The 18,000-nt window shown below is 39.8% G+C and overlaps 1 protein-coding gene across 5 annotated transcripts in view; it reads right to left on the minus strand.

Moving 5' to 3' along the window:
• Positions 1-1,403: 1,403 nt before the first annotated feature.
• The window catches only part of myt1la (myelin transcription factor 1-like, a), a 90,210-nt gene continuing 73,613 nt past the window's right edge, over positions 1,404-18,000 (minus strand). For 4 of the 5 annotated variants that reach the window (XM_006793508.3, XM_006793506.3, XM_006793505.3 and 1 more), the window contains 10 exons: positions 17,270-17,421; positions 14,541-14,609; positions 14,091-14,153; positions 13,893-13,976; positions 11,914-12,135; positions 11,586-11,677; positions 9,598-9,701; positions 8,494-8,637; positions 6,891-6,953; positions 1,404-5,011 (listed from right to left, as the gene is read on the minus strand). In XM_006793508.3, coding sequence (XP_006793571.2) covers positions 4,871-5,011; positions 6,891-6,953; positions 8,494-8,637; positions 9,598-9,701; positions 11,586-11,677; positions 11,914-12,135; positions 13,893-13,976; positions 14,091-14,153; positions 14,541-14,609; positions 17,270-17,421 — 1,134 coding nt within the window. In that variant the 3' untranslated portion in view covers positions 1,404-4,870. The remainder of the gene's footprint in view (positions 5,012-6,890; positions 6,954-8,493; positions 8,638-9,597; positions 9,702-11,585; positions 11,678-11,913; positions 12,136-13,892; positions 13,977-14,090; positions 14,154-14,540; positions 14,610-17,269; positions 17,422-18,000) is intronic. The other variant, XM_006793507.3, reaches the window with a different exon arrangement.

Genomic DNA, 18,000 nt, shown 5'->3' on the forward strand with positions numbered 1-18,000 from the left:
TGGCAGCATGGTGTTCAGAGAACAACCTGGCACTGAACAACAAGTGTGTGTTCATATGTATATAGTGCTGCAGAAACTGTGCACCTCACCCTCCTTTCTTCTCCCACATGTTCACACTGAGTAGGAGATGCTCTGTATCTCATTGTACATCTGTATAGTGACAATAAAGGCATTTTATTCTATTTTATACTAAACAGCAATTCTGCCTTGTTGCTGGGGCAGCATCATCTCTGCTGTGGACAGAAAGAGACTGAACAGGCAAATCCATGGAGCCAGCTCTGTTCTAGGATGCCCTCTGGACCCAGTGGAGGTGGTGAGTGACCGGAGAATGGAGGCTAAGCTGTCATCCCTGTTGGACAACATCTCCCCCTCCAGCTTGGCTCTATTCTGCCCTCTATCAGTGGTTCAGGATAGTGTTATTGGTGTGATGGCATAGGGGACATTTTCTTCCCAACTTTGGGCCCCTAAGTGTTGCTTGAGTATCCTTTAAATGTTACAGCTTACCTGAGTATATTTGCTGAACATGTTCATTCCTGTATGAACAGTGTACCCATCTCTGATGGCAACTTCCAGCAGGATAATACACCATGTCAGAAAGTTGGTTTCAAACTGGTTAATTGATCATGGCAATGAGTTTGCTGCAAAAAAATGTGCGATCCCATCACGTCAATATGGACAAAAATCACAGAGGATTGTTTTCAGCACCCTGTTGAAACTGTGCCATGAAGAACTAAGGCCGCTCTCAAGACAAAAGGGATCCAACCTGGTACTAGTAAGGTATTGGTAACCTGAAGAAAATCACTGGTTCAGATCAAACACTTACATGCTTGTAGGTGCCACCAGTAGTAGATAGCTCAGTGTAAGATCCTGACCAGCTGCAGAAGCTGTGTATGCTATCCCATTTCTGTTAAGTCCATCAATAAACTACCTAGGACTCAGAGTTAGGGATTGGGTCGATCCCTAACTCCTCCTTATAGAATTTTTGCCCACCTAAACCAAATAAAATTTAAAATATGCTTATCTAGAATGTGGCTAAAACAAAAACCCAGCCTTAACTCTAATGAGTTTCACCAGTACCCAGGTAGATATCCCTGAACTACTTTAGGTACTGAAACTAGCCAGTGCATCCTGGGAAGGCTTGCTTAATTGGAGATGGTCTCAGACTCAAACTACCATTTGTCAAGGTCACACAGATCCTTACATTTTTGCCTTTTCCTACATTATAGTGGTTTTAATGTTTTGGCAACTTGGTGTATATTCTATTTGTCAGTCACAAAGGTAACTGGGCAACTGGATCTCTTTTCATTGGCGTATAAATAATAAAAATCACTAAATGTCTGCCAACTGCACACTATTAACATAACTAACTGTCAACTTTAAAAATGACAAAGTGAAGGTTATAATCAGTGTTGCAACACAAGATTTATTCAGAGCAAGAGATGCCAACACCAGCATGATAAAAATTGTACAAACTTCACAAGTCAAATTAAAATATCACATAGCAACTCATGACCTTAAACATACAGCAAAAATATCAACAGAAACCCATGCTATGTGGTAAGAAAACTGCTGTCGAAAGTTTTGCAAGTAACAGAGAAAAAGGGGTAAAAGGAGAGAAAATGAATGTTGTATAAAAACCCCTTATCTGTGCACTGCTGAAAAGAAATGATCATCTTCATAAATTGATGATTTCACAAATATTCATATGGATTTTCTTTTGCATTCTAGCGTGTCACATGTTAGTGTTGAGATTCTCTATGTAAATAGTTACAGTTTAGCTTTTACATCTGTTATTACAATATCTAGTCTATCGACTGTCTTTAAATGGCAGAATTGTGCTTTTACTCCCATTTCCTTTGTTATCAGTAAGAATAACTGACTAAATAAAAAATACAAGCTGTCAGTCTATCTAACGCAGAAGTTTACTGGCAGGAAGCTGCAGACGCCAAGTTCTGGACGAAGATGTAAAAGTCAGGGAATGAGACTTTGCAGTAAATGTCCAAAGAAGTCTTAAAAGAAAACTCCCCTCTTTGCAGTTTGTTTCTCCCTTGTGTGGAAAAAAAAATACATTAAAAAATGTATTTTAGTATGATGAGACAATTTGTAGTTTTTTACACAAGTAAATATTTTCCCCTCATTTATATTCATATCTAGACGAGCTGGTTATTTGTGCAGGTTTAAATATATCAGCACATACTGCTGCACCTGATTAAAGATTTATCAACATTTCTGTACTTTGAAGTATCAGTTTTCATTAGTACCGCTTGTCTAAAAACTTTCACATGGATACCAGCTGTATCAAGTGTTTCTGCTGGTAATTATGGTGGTGTAATTATGTATCATTTAGAAACAATCCAATAAATTGCTTTCCTTTAAAACATTAAATTGAACTTTTATGCTTGTATAAGTGAGGAAAATTTCACCCTTTCATCACTTTAACTGTCTAACTGCTATTACTAAGCTGTATAGTGCAAGTTCCAAAATTTGTCTTTATCCATGTATTACAATTTCAAACAAATATATTTTAAAAATATACTCAAACATTTCCACCCTAGATTCTCACGAGGCTCCTGGATCATATACAGTGATACTATTCATGTCTTAATTTGGTCCAGAGTGGCTTTACAGTAATATATCAGTCAGCGTATGCAGAGAAGCCCATCAGATGTGCAAATGTTTAAACATTTTGCATTGCATAAACACAGTTTTCCATCATGTTATCTGTTTCTATAAAGAATTAGGTTTGATTTATACTTGTTGTTAGTGTTATTAGTGATTAACCTAAAGTTACACTCGGTTGAATTAATCTTCTGGAAACATTGGGGGTTGTAATCGGCTTACAACATATAATCACGTTTTTATGTACACACAGAAAACATATGTGATTTTTTTCCTTTAAAAGATCCAAATATTTTGGAACTCATTATGGAACCACGCACCCTCCTTCCAGGTCTCAGGAGGTTAAGTCATCCAGGAGTCATCTTACAATGTCTATGCAGAAAATAAAAGGGCACTACAGTTTTCCACTCTGTTGACACCATATTTTGGAAAAGATGGCAGACATATTAAAAAATGATTATTGTCTTATTATCCAGTGCAAACACGTTTTAGAATGTGTCTGCATACCAAAGAAGAGATCCTGAACTGTGATGTTTCAGACAAAAGTTTGACCATGAAGACGTTTTCTTCTGCTAAATCTTGGACTGTGAAATAAAGGAGACTGGGGAGAGACCACAGGGGGAGTTTTCCCTTAATTAAATCAACTCAGTGAAATTTGCTTCAAGTTGCTTTCCAACAGGCATCTCCAGCGCAAAGTCTTATCAAAGTCAGTTTCCACAAACTCGCTGTACAGTTTTTGCTTCATTTACCACGTGATAATACTTTAACATACTCCAATAAAGTGCATGCATGATCGACGGTGTTGAGAAAACATGTTCCATCAGTACTGTGATTTCAGACCGAATGTCATCAGTAAGGCCGATTCAGATCAAATACTCAGTCGGTAAATTCAGTGCACAGACGTCACGACTGCTGGCTCTAGTTTTCATTCATCTTTTTCAATTACAAAGACTTAAAAAAGAAAAAAAGAAAAGCGGTGCTTGGTCATCACGTCGTCTGGCATCATGTCTCATTGTGGCTCAGACAACAAGATGCATGACTGGAAAGACGTTTTCTACAGAACGAGTGCAATTTACAATGAAGGATGGGAACTTTGACCCTGTTAGTCCAGCGGAGCCGTCAGCCTCGAGAAAGAAAAGTCATATCTACAGATCCGTTTGCCTGCTAAGTGCCTCTTAACGGGCAATAAAAACATCAAAACATGGAAACAAAGGTGTCCCTGTGCAAAGTCGAACATGACAGAACCAAAGTCCTCTCACCCGTGTCAGATTCCTAAAACATGATTGTAGTAAAAGGTTTATACAAAACGCAATACATTTATAGTTAGTAAAAAGATCTATCAGCTCTTTTCTAGTTTTATTCATAAGAAATTGCATATACCCAAACAACTTTTTTTCATATAGATTGCATCCCATATCTAAACAAACGCTTTAATATTATCATACCAATATTGCTGACACGTTGTTCTATTAGCTAGTCGAGGTTGATGATTTCAAATAAATTCACAATGGCAGATTGTCTCCTATATTTTCTGCAGCCATTGGTCTTTCCACTGGCACTCCCTCCCACGAACAAAGAAAAAGCGGGCCGCGGAACAGGACAGCTTTGAAACGGAACAACTCCGAAGGGGATGATGGGATTTTGCACCAGAAAGTTTCCGTGTCGTGATGTTTGAAATCTTCTTGCTCATAGCATCGCTTCTTCTCATAATTGCTAAAGATTTACATTAGTGTCCGCTTCCAGACATTAAGAGGAAAACAAAAAGAATTAATGAGCAACTTCCAAGCTCGTGAGAAGCTTTTCAGAAGTGGTTGCTCTTCATGTTCCAGTCGCCGCTCTGCTCCCTGTTAAACCCGTGACGCCCAGTTTGTATTTTTTTTTCTTCTGATGTATGAAAAAAATCGCATTAAAATAAAAAATGATTCAAGCTTACAATAAATAAATACATACATATACACTCGAATGTGCATACATTAGCAGCTATAAACAGTACATCACATTATATTAGGTCATATGAAAATGTACAAAACGTGAATGTTCATTTAAAACCTTTTTTTTTCAAAGCAAGGCAACAACAATCAACATAATAAAAAAAGAGATACCCATGGAGTTGAGAGCATTACCGCAGAAGAAATTAAAGAACTAATGATAGATTACAGCAGCAAAAAACAACCCACTCCGTTCTTTTTCCACTTTTTTCCCCCCATTTGTTGCTTTTGCTTTGCATTTGTTGTTCCGGCCTCAGTCAAAGTTAAACCTGGATGCCCTGCACGGCCTGTTTGATGTTCTCCAGCAGCGCCTTGTTCTCCGGGCTCTGGTACTGGTCCTGGTGGGTGTACATGTCTGTCAGTGTACTCACATAAGTGTCAAAGTTCTGTTCATTCATTGGTTCCTGTGAGGGGAAAGAAACCCATGTAGACACAATCAGGTGGGATAAAGGTGGCGGTTTATTTTCACTCAGACACTGGGGGGAGGTTTGGAAGACAGGCGGGCGGCAGGGGGAGGAAGGGACACCATTGGGAAAGCATGGCTTCACTAAAATACTCCCTTTCTAAAAAGTAAATGTACGATATTTGATGTAATATCAGCCGATTATCTACGAAATGCAACTCCAAACCATGCAAAAACCAGGTGAGAGATGGTTAGCTGGTGGGTATATGAAAGGTTAATGTTTAGCACATGGAGACAAAATTGTGATGATAAAAACTAATGGGATGCTAATGAGCAGATGGGAAAGACATAACTGGAAAGTCACGTTTGCCAACATGAGTTTTGGTGGTTCAAGTACTTCTCCGAGAGAGTGCAGCTTTGGCTTCAGGAATTTTGGTGTGTTATTTAATGATTGCCCACCTTAAATGTCACATTATGTTATAGTGTCACTATAGTCTTTGAGGTCTTCACTGACCTCCATTTAATACTTGCCATTTATAGGTTTTAAGGGACACTAATACAAATGACTATGTTGGTGCCTGAGCCAGTTGCCCTGCACTTAACTGCACTGCTGTCATTGCATCCTGCTAACTTCACACTGACTCAGCCAATCAAAGAATTTGAGTCCAGAGCCTCAAAAAGCCAATGATCCGTCTTTAATTGGCACATAAAAGTCAAATACCCACGTCTCAAGTTAAATGATTCACACACTTTCATTGTTATTAGCCTCTTTAATGGCCATGATTGGTCATAATACCCCCATTAGATGCCCTCCTGTACTAAGAGGAGACAGGAAGGTTGTTATCATCCATTCTAATCACTGAACATTGTAATCCTTAAATGAAGCGATCAACTGAGCCCACTAAGAGGTCTTTCTATTGTTCATTTAAAGGGCTTTAAATGGACAATAAAAAGATTTCAGTTATGTATGCTCTTTAATTAATAAGTCAATTTAGATCTTAGACAACCTACCTTTAATACTAGTATGCCAGAAGACTGCTATCACCCACTGTAATCAGTAGGATAAAAAAAAAAACCCAGTGACATGCCCACCGTTAAATGAGGGGATAATAGACTACTGAGCTACTGAGTGTTACTAGTTGATGGAAGAGGCTGCCTGCGGGCAAATCTATGGGACTGACAGGAGTCGTTTAATGGACTGAAAACAGTTAAAAGATGTGTGTGAATCTGGTTTCAGTGTATGTGCCCACCGAATAATACTCATTTTAGCTTTTCAGTGCTGGTGCAATAGCAAAGCAGATAATGCCGTTCGACTATAGACACCATAAAAAGCAGGACTTGGCTTCTGGGACTGAAAGAAAGAAGCGTAAACCAACTTTCTTTTTACTGGCCACCAGGGGTCGATACCTATGTTTACATACATACTTCAGTTCATAAAGTAATCAAGGGGATTTTACCTCTCTAAGTACTTTCCTGATGAGTTTATAGGTTTAGTTTATAGGTAAGCGGAAAAAAAAACATTACGTCATTAAGGCGCAGATTTGCAGTTAATGTCACGTTATCTAATGATTTATCTATCTAATGATTTCAGCATTTCAGTGCAGTCAGAAAAAACAAAGCAGGAGAATTTCTCACACTCTCTGCTGGGGCTAAATTTGATTTAAAGATAGATTTAGCGTCTCAATATACTTTTTGTCATAAAGAGGAAAAGCGGTTATCTACAGTTGATGTCACTATCAACATGGCTGAGTTGAAAGCTGCAGGATAAATGGATAGCTAGGATGTGCCTATGCCACAGTGAGCTACAGGAATTATAGGAAGGGGGGGATGACAGTGCAGAAGAGAAGGATAATTGGATAAAGGATAAATGGATCTCTTACTCTGGGAGGCATCTGTAAACAGCAGTTATGCTTTACTGGGGCCTCTTTCTGTGGCAGCGGTCTCTACAGGAGAGGGTGTACAGAGAAGTCTATTAGCCCGCTAGACACACAGCGGCGGTCACAAAGCTTCATAAGCTACACCGAGGAGTGAAAAAAACATAATGTCCGCCTTAACAAGTCTTTTCGCCCTGCAGCTCTGTTCAGACTGCAGCAAGCTTCCAGTTTCTGAATAATTTTAAAGTCAGAACGAACTGAAAGAGGTATAAAATGCCAAAAATAAAGAGACAACTGAGAGAACAAACTGTTACACTGCGAGCTAAAGTAGAATCAAAGATTTTAAGTCCTGCAGTGTGAACAGAACTTTGGATTCAGTTCAGTATTTTTCTGGTAATGAGATCGCGTCTTTCTGAGAATTCCTTGTTAAGGCGAATATTTTTCTTACAGTGTGATATGAAGCATTCCCGCCCATTAAAGGAAGAAGGAAAGGAAGCAGAGAGTCCAGTTATCAAGCAACTCCTGTTTTTACTGCTTTAAGAGATTATCCAATTAGCCCCAGTCTTCTTCCGACACTGAGACAACATGACGTTAAAACAGCCATGAGCAACTTCACTGAAAGTCAACCAAAAACAAAAAAGCAACAACAAAAGAAAGAAAACAACGGGCCGTTTCTTTATGTGAAAATCTGTGAGGCGTTTCAAAGCACAGGAGAAGCACAGCATGAACTGCTGGGAGGGAAAAAAAGAAGAAGAAGGTGGAGAACAGAAAGAAGCAGATGAAGAAAAAACCTGAGTGTTGCTAAGGGGGGAAGAAGCTGGAGAAGGCTTTTTAAAAATCCCTGGGTCGAAATCATGAACAGCTGGCCTCAGATCTACATTTCATTTACAACACGTGAAACAGAAAAGCCTCCAACAAACACTCAAAACACAATCATAACATTTTCTAAGTGGCATTACACAAACTGTAACAGATATAATAGGTCATGTCAGACAAAGAACATAGAAATAAATACATAGATTTGCATTTCAGTCCATTTGGAAGTTTTTGCTCTTGCATAAATTAAAAAAAACACTCATTGGCTAATGCATGCTGGTTTATGCACGCTGGTTTTAGGCTTTATGACACTCTCACTGCTCTAAAAACTCAGCTTCAGACAGTTGTTTTTTCTAGTCGTGGGTCTGCATGATGTCGGATAGTGGAACTATCCCAAATATGGTCATCTCAGGCACAGAAGCCCCACCCACCTTTATAAGGGGAATTTTTTTTTAACTGTGACACATTCAAAGTAAAGTCCAAGAATAAAAATAAGATCCACTTTAAACTGCTAAGAAAGCTAACACTGCTCTAAAACTGCTGTATATTTGTTCTGAGATGTAATTATTTATATTTGTCTTTGTATTTAAAGCATGTTGTATACTGACGTTAAACATACAAGATTTTCAAACCAGTAAATTCAAAATTTTAAATATTTAACTGACATTTATAAGTCTCTAGATATTTAAATTACACGTTAAGGAAGCTTATATTTGTGGTAAAAGAATACTTGTCACATTATTAGTCATCCTAGGTTTACTTCTTCATGCCACAGATGATTTTTTTTTCTTACCATGTGTGGAAGCTGGATGTTAGCTAGGCTGTTGATGAGCGACTGGCTGAGGTTAGCCAGCTCGTGCAGCAGGGAGTCGTTCTGCTGCTCGATCACCTTGTTCTCCTCCTCGATGGACTTCAGGTTGGTCTCCATAGTGGTTATCTACCAGATGAGGAAATAAATTAGTAGGAGATCTTTTAAAGCTTTTGTATTAATAGTGACATTAGCAAAATGGCTGGGAAGAGTGCAAACAATCAACCAACATTAACTTCAGACAATTTTAGGAGAACTGAGTCAGCATATTGCCCACAGATGTCCTCTCTCCCATGTAGCACACAGCACTTGCATTTGCACTACTGGAGCTGGTTTAGGGAGCCTCCGTGAAAACCCACAATGCCCACCTGGTATTGGTAAATGCACTGACTGACTATTAGCTGAAAGATCACACGGATTGTTGTACTCAAAGATGGCAGATTAAACACTGTGTCCTGTGTTACTGTGTTACCTACAAGTAAAGTAGGAAAGTCTTGCAGATGAAGGAAGATGCAGATGTTATGTCCGTGCAGGTTCTCAGTCATCCAAGTCACATAACATCTGCATCTTCCTTCATCTTTTAAAAAGAAGGCAGCTCTGGACCAAGAGGCTTCTTCAATTCTAAACATTTTTTAGAACTAACATTGATCTTCAACAAACTTAAAGAAGTTCTCTTCAACTTCTTAAAAAGCATGTTAAACCAAGCAAGATGGTTGCTGAGGGCAGGATTTTCTTATGAAAGTATTTTTTATGAATGCCAAAAGTTCCTCTAACCCTTTCAGATTAAAAGTCTGAGTGCAGTTAAGGTGCAAGATTTATTCTTTGCAAAAATTATTAGAAGAAAAAGAAAACATTGAAGGTTTTCATGAACTTAAAAAAACAGCATCATTTTCAAATAATCAAATAATTTAAATATCGAGGAGAATTTTTTTTGTCAAATAATGTGACAAAAACATTTCTACTGGAAATAGCAGCTTACTGGGACACCTTTATCTCTGTCTATTACAGGACAGTCTAGTTTCTTACCCAACTAGTGTCTTACCTATTTATTTGCATTTATGTTACATTAATAAACAGAGACCATCTTACTTGTGTCCTCAGTTTTATCATGTCTGACTCCACTTGACTGTTGGACTCATTCAGATCTTTGATTTCTTCATCCAGCTGTTTGATTTCTTCATCGTTCTCGATACCTGAAACAAAAAAAACCCAACAAAAATCCATCTCCCCTGACTTAACGGTCAAAGCAGCATTACCGCATTTTATCACATGTAAAATGTCTAATATAAAGAAATTAGTTTTTTTCACTCTTTCAGATATATATATACAGTGGGGCAAAAAAGTATTTAGTCAGCCACCGATTGTGCAAGTTCCCCCACTTAAAATGATGACAGAGGTCAGTAATTTGCACCAGAGGTACACTTCAACTGTGAGAGACAGAATGTGAAAAAAAAAAATCCATGAATTCACATGGTAGGATTTGTAAAGAATTTATTCGTAAATCAGGGTGGAAAATAAGTATTTGGTCACCTCAAACAAGGAAAATCCCTGGCTCTCACAGACCTGTAACGTCTTCTGTAAGAAGCTTTTCTGTCCCCCACTCGTTACCTGTATGAATGGCACCTGTTTGACCTCATCATCTGTATAAAAGACACCTGTCCACAGCCTCAACCAGTCAGACTCCAAACTCCGCCATGGCCAAGACCAAAGAGCTTTCGAAGGACACCAGGAAAAGAATTGTAGACCTGCACCAGACTGGGAAGAGTGAATCTACAATAGGCAAGCAGCTTGGTGTGAAAAAATCAACTGTGGGAGCAATCATCAGAAAATGGAAGACATACAAGACCACTGATAATCTCCCTCGATCTGGGGCTCCACGCAAGATCTCATCCCGTGGGGTCAAAATGATCATGAGAACGGTGAGCAAAGATCCCAGAACCACACGGGGGGACCTGGTGAATGACCTGCAGAGAGCTGGGACCAAAGTAACAAAGGTCACCATCAGTAACACACTACAACGGCAGGGAATCAAATCCCGCAGTGCCAGACGTGTTCCGCTGCTGAAGCCAGTGCATGTCCAGGCCCGTCTGAAGTTTGCCAGAGAGCACATGGATGATACAGCAGAGGATTGGGAGAATGTCATGTGGTCAGATGAAACCAAAGTAGAACTTTTTGGTATAAACTCAACTCGTCGTGTTTGGAGGAAGAAGAATACTGAGTTGCATCCCAAGAACACCATACCTACTGTGAAGCATGGGGGTGGAAACATCATGCTATGGGGCTGTTTTTCTGCCAAGGGGACAGGACGACTGATCCGTGTTAAGGACAGAATGAATGGGGCCAAGTATCGTGAGATTTTGAGCCAAAACCTCCTTCCATCAGTGAGAACTTTGAAGATGAAACGAGGCTGGGTCTTCCAACATGACAATGATCCAAAACACACCGCCCGGGCAACAAAGGAGTGGCTCCGTAAGAAGCATTTGAAAGTCCTGGAGTGGCCTAGCCAGTCTCCAGACCTCAACCCCATAGAAAATCTGTGGCGGGAGTTGAAAGTCCGTGTTGCTCGGCGACAGCCCCAAAACATCACTGCTCTTGAGAAGATCTGCATGGAGGAATGGGCCAAAATACCAGCTACTGTGTGTGCAAACCTGGTAAAGACCTATAGTAAACGTTTGACCTCTGTTATTGCCAACAAAGGTTATGTTACAAAGTATTGAGTTGTATTTTTGTTATTGACCAAATACTTATTTTCCACCCTGATTTACGAATAAATTCTTTACAAATCCTACCATGTGAATTCATGGATTTTTTTTTCACATTCTGTCTCTCACAGTTGAAGTGTACCTCTGGTGCAAATTACTGACCTCTGTCATCATTTTAAGTGGGGGAACTTGCACAATCGGTGGCTGACTAAATACTTTTTTGGCCCACTGTGTGTGTGTATGTATGTGTATATATATATATATATATATATATATATATATATATATATATATATATATATATATATATATATATATATAATTCATATAATAATTCATTTAGGTTAAAGCTTCTTCCGTTTCTTGAGCTCTGACCTTTGCTTGCTCTTTGTTTGATTGTCAACATTTCCACGCCACTCATCCTGGCTTTCTTCATGGCTGAGGTGGCGCGGGGACAACCGGAGAGACTGGGAAAAAAAATAAACCAAATGTATCTCCAAGTTAAAAAATGTATCTTATTTTTGCATAGATAACGTCATACAAATCGCTGCCTTATTTGAAAAACGGTGACCAAAAGCCAACAGCATGTACAGCAGGAGGAGAGGACCTGAATATTGGTCATTATTTACCCCCAAAATTGTATAAATTGTATAAAAAAGTTGGAACTGATGACAAACTTTGTTTAAAGTAAGAAAGATCTTACCTCCGGTGGGTCAGGAAGCTCCCACTGACGTGCCCTGAGCCATCACAGCCCGGGGTCGGGCAGGTCATGCCATCTGTCTTGCCAGATTTCCAGACAAACTGCGAGCCATTGACGTAGCTGTCCTTTTGCCTCTTTGCCGCAAGGGGGCAGCCTGATGCGCTGCGATGAGAAGCGTACTTCCCCGTCACATGACCCTGACCATCACAACCCGGCACTGGACACCTGAGAAACAAGTATAAAGGTCTCAGTTTGCTTTTCAAAAAAAAAATTAAAACACTCCACAGTTCTAACCTAAAGTGAAGTCTTGTCACCTCCAAAAAGCTTTAGTTTAAGAAAAGACTAACGCAGCCAGCCACGCTAACCATCATCAGCTCTTTGATCAGCTGGAAAGAAATACTTTGCTTTAGAAACTGTCCACAGCACTCCATAGGACTCTTGATGAATGGGGGAGGACATTGAGTCACGACTCACTTCCTCATCTACAATCCTCCCCCACCTTTCCAAGGCCTCAAGGCCACAGCAGCGTAACGATGAGCAGGACAAACGCCTATCACCTCCTCAGCTTCCAGACACTCAGCTCTGCCTCCTGCATCCCAAAACGCCCTTCGCTGTGACATTTGGGCTGATTAGAATGAGCCGAGCGTCCACAGGCCGCTCCCCAGCCGAGCTCAGGTTAAGCTTAATTATGATTCTACTGTTAATGATGATGGTGGATGGAACAGAGGCGGCGGCGGCAGCTGGCTACAGACTGACACAAGCTGAACTTTAGATTATTCACAAGGTCGTATTGGCTTAGCATTATGGCTCAGCTTTAACACAAATGTCAAAGGCTCACTAGAGCTAACCTTTATTGGACTTGGTCTGCTGGGAGCCGGAGGTGGAGTGCAGCACTGACCGCAGCTCCCCGCTTTTGCAATATTCTTTGCAAAAGTTAGAAAGGTCAGTCTACATAGGCAGCATTTTAAGAGAGGGATGATGGATGAACCTGTCATTAACAAAGTGCTTTGACCTTGATGCAAAAAAAATGCATAATAATGGGACCTGGAATGTGCTTTTAAGAGGCAACGAAACAAGTCAGTCCTCCCTCCTTGCTGATGATTTGAAAAGTCTAACTGATGCACCTTCTCTCTTTTCTCTAGAAAAGTTGTCAAAAGATGAGAATCCTGTTCTACCCGTTTAAAATACACGGCAACAGTTTAACCTGTTATTTTAATTCTTCATATATCCATTAGCAAGTGCAGCAATCCTCCACAACACCTCCAAAGTCCCCAGATTCCAATCCCACCGACCTCACCAACAAACCTGCACAACCCAAGGAATGACCCCACTTAGAGTTTGACATCACTAAATGTTTTGTTCTCTCTGACTTATTGTATTTTTTGGCAAGGTGTTGTTTTAAAGATTTATTCTCTTAAAATCCAATATCTGCCTTAAAATAATTATTTTACATTTAAGAGAGGAACATAAAGATGCTGATGAGCATGAATAAAACCAACAACAACAAAAAAAACTTTTAAGAGAAACTAGAATTTGCTTTTCTACAGCACTGTTATTGTTCTATAAGCTTTAATATAGTGGTAGGATCCAAAAAACAGGACACCTAAGCCCTGTATTTGTAGACCTTACATAAAATCTATGAGCAACATCTCAGTTACTGGTCTGAAATCTGTTTGTTGTTTTTTTTACTTGTTCTTTGCTTTGTCTCAGACAGTTTAAGAACACCATCGAAGAAGCTGATAGAATATGGCAAAAAACTGTCTCATACATCATAGGAAAATATTTAAGAAGTGCATTAACTTTAAATGAACGCACAACCTTGAATCTAGTCAGATCTTTAAATGTTTAAGAGCTTTGGTAATTTTTTGAGTGGCACTGTCTTTGCCCCTCATTTTGCTTGGGTTTACTTTTAATCTTAGACCTGACACTTTCCAATATTCTCAATATTAAGGCTGTGACATATCTCCATAATATCTCCTTACTTGATTGGCTCCTGATCGTCTTTGTCCTCTTTGCTGTGGAGGATTTTTATGCCACTTTTCTTGGCTCGTGGACAACCGGACAGACTGCAGAACAGAAAATTACTTAAAACATGTGCGTTTAGTGAAGCATGGTTTACTGTTGCTGTTTGTTTGTCTGCGATTGCACGCAGTTGTATATTATACTCTTTACGAATGTACCTCCTGTGGGAGGCATAGTTTCCAGTGATGTGTCCAGATCCATCACAGCCGGGCGTTGGACACCTGAGGAGTAAATACAAGATCAAACAACTGTATTATCACATAATGGTTCCTGTGTGGAAAAAAAATGAAAGACTACATCCACAAAAATGTTTTCTTTTTCCGTGAATGTCTGACATCAGACACTCACAGTTCTCACAAATCAATTACAGTAACACATTAGAGTGGTACCCAAAGCATCACAGACAGGACGGAATGGTTTTAGGAAAACCGATGACGGATGAACCAGAGAAGAGCGGGCTCTAAATCCAACCATAGAAAAAGTTACACACTTTTAAATGAAAGGACACTGAATGGACAGCAGTCGATATTTTTAACATTCTTTCCTTCCCACACTTTCCACTCTGCTGAGAACAACACACCAGTGATACACTGATCCTGTTGACTCACTTGAGTTCTTGTGAGTTAGTGGTCATCATCCCGCGGATGTTCTTGTCGGCCAGCTGACAGCTTGACAACCTGCAGGAGGAGAAGAGCCACTATTACTTTAACACCACAGACAGTTTTACAAACATGCTCTCATCCCAGGGCCACACATAATGTGGTTTTCTCCAACGATGGCTATGTCTCACTGTTACACACAAGAGTTATTTTTCTTTTCTTTTTAGCAACAGTGCCTTGTTGGACTGGCTGCAGGAACATTGGTCACTGTGACATAAAGATCCTGTTTTACAGACCTATGGCAAGCACCTAGGTGGTGCTGGTGAAACTCATCACCAGGATTGTGGCAGCACTGTGCTACTCATGCCAGGTGTCGTTAACATTTGTCATCTTTTGTATTTTGTGTCTGTCCTGCTTATTGTTTGTGGGTTTCTCTGGTTGCTCCACTAAATCTGGGGTCTCTTCCTGTTAAAGCGCAGTTCTTCCTCATTACTGTTGCCAATCAGTCACTTACAGGGGCTTGCCTGACTGATGAGCTTCTCACTATACTGTAAGGCCTTTACTTGGAAAAATGAACTCAATAAGCCAAAGGCTTACTAGCCAGGATACCAAGATTTGTGCTTCCTTTAGAAATTTGAGTTTTACAGTTTGTTTGATTTCTAAGTCATTAGTTGGGTTTAAGTTCAACTATTTGGTTACAAAAACAGCACACAAAAGCACAAGAAAAAGGACTTGGATCTGACAAACACCTTCCTTCCCAAAGACCAAACACCTTCTGCTAAAGACGTTTGATTACAAGGAAAAAGAAGAAAGTGCATCATTTGTGGTGTATCTCTAAATTCTCCACCAGGAACAACCACCTCATGAGCCTCTGTTGGAATTTCATTCATGTTTGGAAAGCAACAGCCTTACTTACGGTCAGTGAACAAAACAGTGGAGCTAACATACACTTCATAGATAGAAGTCCTCTTTCTTGACGGTGTTATGTTAACTGATGGCTGATGATTTTTTTTTTTTGATGATGAAGTAACTGGTTTAGGAAAAAGATCGGGATTTGGAACAAAACACTATTCTTCACACCAAACATGATGAGTCAGGAGTAACAGCCAAAATGTGTCCCAAATTCTGAATGAAAGTAATCTGATTACATGTAGTTTTATACTATGGGTTAAGCTGTTCAGCCTTTTGAATTGCCAGTGTTCACATTTTGGACGGGAAGCCAGATGGTTTGAAATCAGGGTAAAAGCGACCATCCATGTCCACTGTGATTGTCCATCACTGAACAGAGGAGGTGGCTTACAACACCAACAGTGGAGTCTTAAGATCCTTTCCCAGGTGTCAGGTGACCTCTATAGGTCACATGGTAGAATGAGGTTAGGTCTCAAAGTAGTTTCACCCTAAACCCCGGTGGTAATGACCCATGCCGTTTTTCACACCTTGGCTCATCTGCTCACACAGATGATTAATTATGGGTCAACAACCACCTCTTAAGGGACAATCCCCACTATGGTTTAAATACCTGTGACTCTTAACCTAAAGAAGTCCAGTCGCTTCCATCCAAGCTCCTTAGACTCTGATGGCAAAGAATCTTTTCTTTTTTGAGTGTACCATGTTTCCACATTTCACAATCCAAAGTGTGGAAATACTAAAATCTCTACGAGAATTTATTTTTTTTCTTTAAAAATTTTGAATTGAAAGAAACTTGAAGTTGCTGAAACAGGTCAAATAACAAGCAGAAGTAAAACGTAAACTTTGCACCGCAGGAGTGATGAGCCTCTGTAAGGGAACGATTAGGCTAAACACGCATAACAGAGATTTTCTCTGTCCTCACATGAATCCTGCTTCACTCATGCAAAAAATTCACAGCCTGAAGTCTTACTTATTTTGTTTGTTGGTTGTTATGCAGTCTTCAAAGTAATTAACCAGATCAATTAAGGGAAACTGCTCTGGGATGATTTTGATGTCTGACCCTCCTCCAACTCAGACGCCTGCCTCATAGTCGAGAGTTTCAGATTTTATTTGCTTACACGAGCGCCCGTGACACAAGCTGATGAAAGTAAAAACGATTTGGCCAGTTGCCCAAACCCCAAAGAAAAGGCTCGATCAGGACACATGCTATGCATAGCAAAGAAGCGAAGCAAGCTCCTCCACAGTTACTTGTTTATATCACACACTTCTCCTGATATGTGTGTGCTGTGAAGTGTCTGCACTTATTGAGCTACAGTGAGGGGAAAAGCAATATATCAATAAAAATGATGAGAACTATTTTTTTTCTTTTGGCCTGTGAATTCCTGTCATTAATAATCCTGAGCTGTTAGCCTTTGTCTTATTGGCTCTTCAGCAGCTGGCGACAGAAGATGGTGCGAACGCCTGTGTCACATCTGATGAAGCCTCTCAACGAGATCAGAAACACCATGGAGACTAAAACGCGCACTAATGTGCCGATCTCCGTTTCTAAATTTACAAGGTTGCTAATTAGTTTCGTTCCCGCTTCAAACTCGTACTGTTTGTCTTTGCTATCTGCTGATGTTTCAGCGTTATGTCTATATTTATGTACTTTTGTAAGACTGCTGCACCATCAATTTAATGAGACAGGAAAGTGAAGTGACATATAGCGCATCGTGAACCTCAGCTGCCGTTGACTGAGGGTTTCTCGCCGTCCTTCGACCTGAACGTGAGAGTGTTTGGCTCAGAGGCTGCTGGGTAACAGCGTGCAGCAGATAAGAGGTACGACTTACGTGATGAGCTCCTTCTTGCTCTCCTTGCAGGGCAGGTATTTGTGGTGCTTGGGGCTGGGCATGGTCACCTCGGCCGGGTAGTGCTGCTCATCCAGCAGCTCCTGGAAGGGATCCAGCTCGTCGCTCTGGTGTAAGGACGAGAAATAGGCCGACTACAGCGCGTCACTAAAAGCTCTTCGTTTACAAATTTACACAAACTTCACAACACATTCCTATTTCAAACACAGGAGACAACAAGGTTATGTGAAAACAGCATGCATTATCAGGTAATGTTAGGTTTTCCTTAGTCAAAGATAATGTTATCCTCAGTGAAACAGTCGTTAGACGTAACATTAATTAGACATTCCTCATGTCTGAACACACTGCTATGATATATTAAATTAATTTGTGTTCCATAACAACTTTAGAAGTAATTAAAATAAATTTAAAAAGTCAGAATTAAAAGAACATTTTAATTTACTGAAATAAAAAATAACTACAGATGCAAACAAAGAGGGTAATATGTAAAGACATAACATTAAAAAGTCAGACATTAAGTTTGTGAATTTAATGTCAGAATGTATAAATCTTCTATGTCATCTCACAGAATATGTGCTATTGTCATTCATATGTATTTCCTGCCATAAGTAAGAATATTACCCTCCACTGTAGTTTAGCTGATTTTAACCCACAACAGGGCTTCATCTCATTTATGTAAAAAATCAATATGTCACAAAGTGAAAACTTTTTAG

Source organism: Neolamprologus brichardi, chromosome 15 (assembly GCF_056152115.1).
Source record: "Neolamprologus brichardi isolate AB-2024 chromosome 15, ASM5615211v1, whole genome shotgun sequence".
Classification (NCBI taxonomy): domain Eukaryota; kingdom Metazoa; phylum Chordata; class Actinopteri; order Cichliformes; family Cichlidae; genus Neolamprologus; species Neolamprologus brichardi.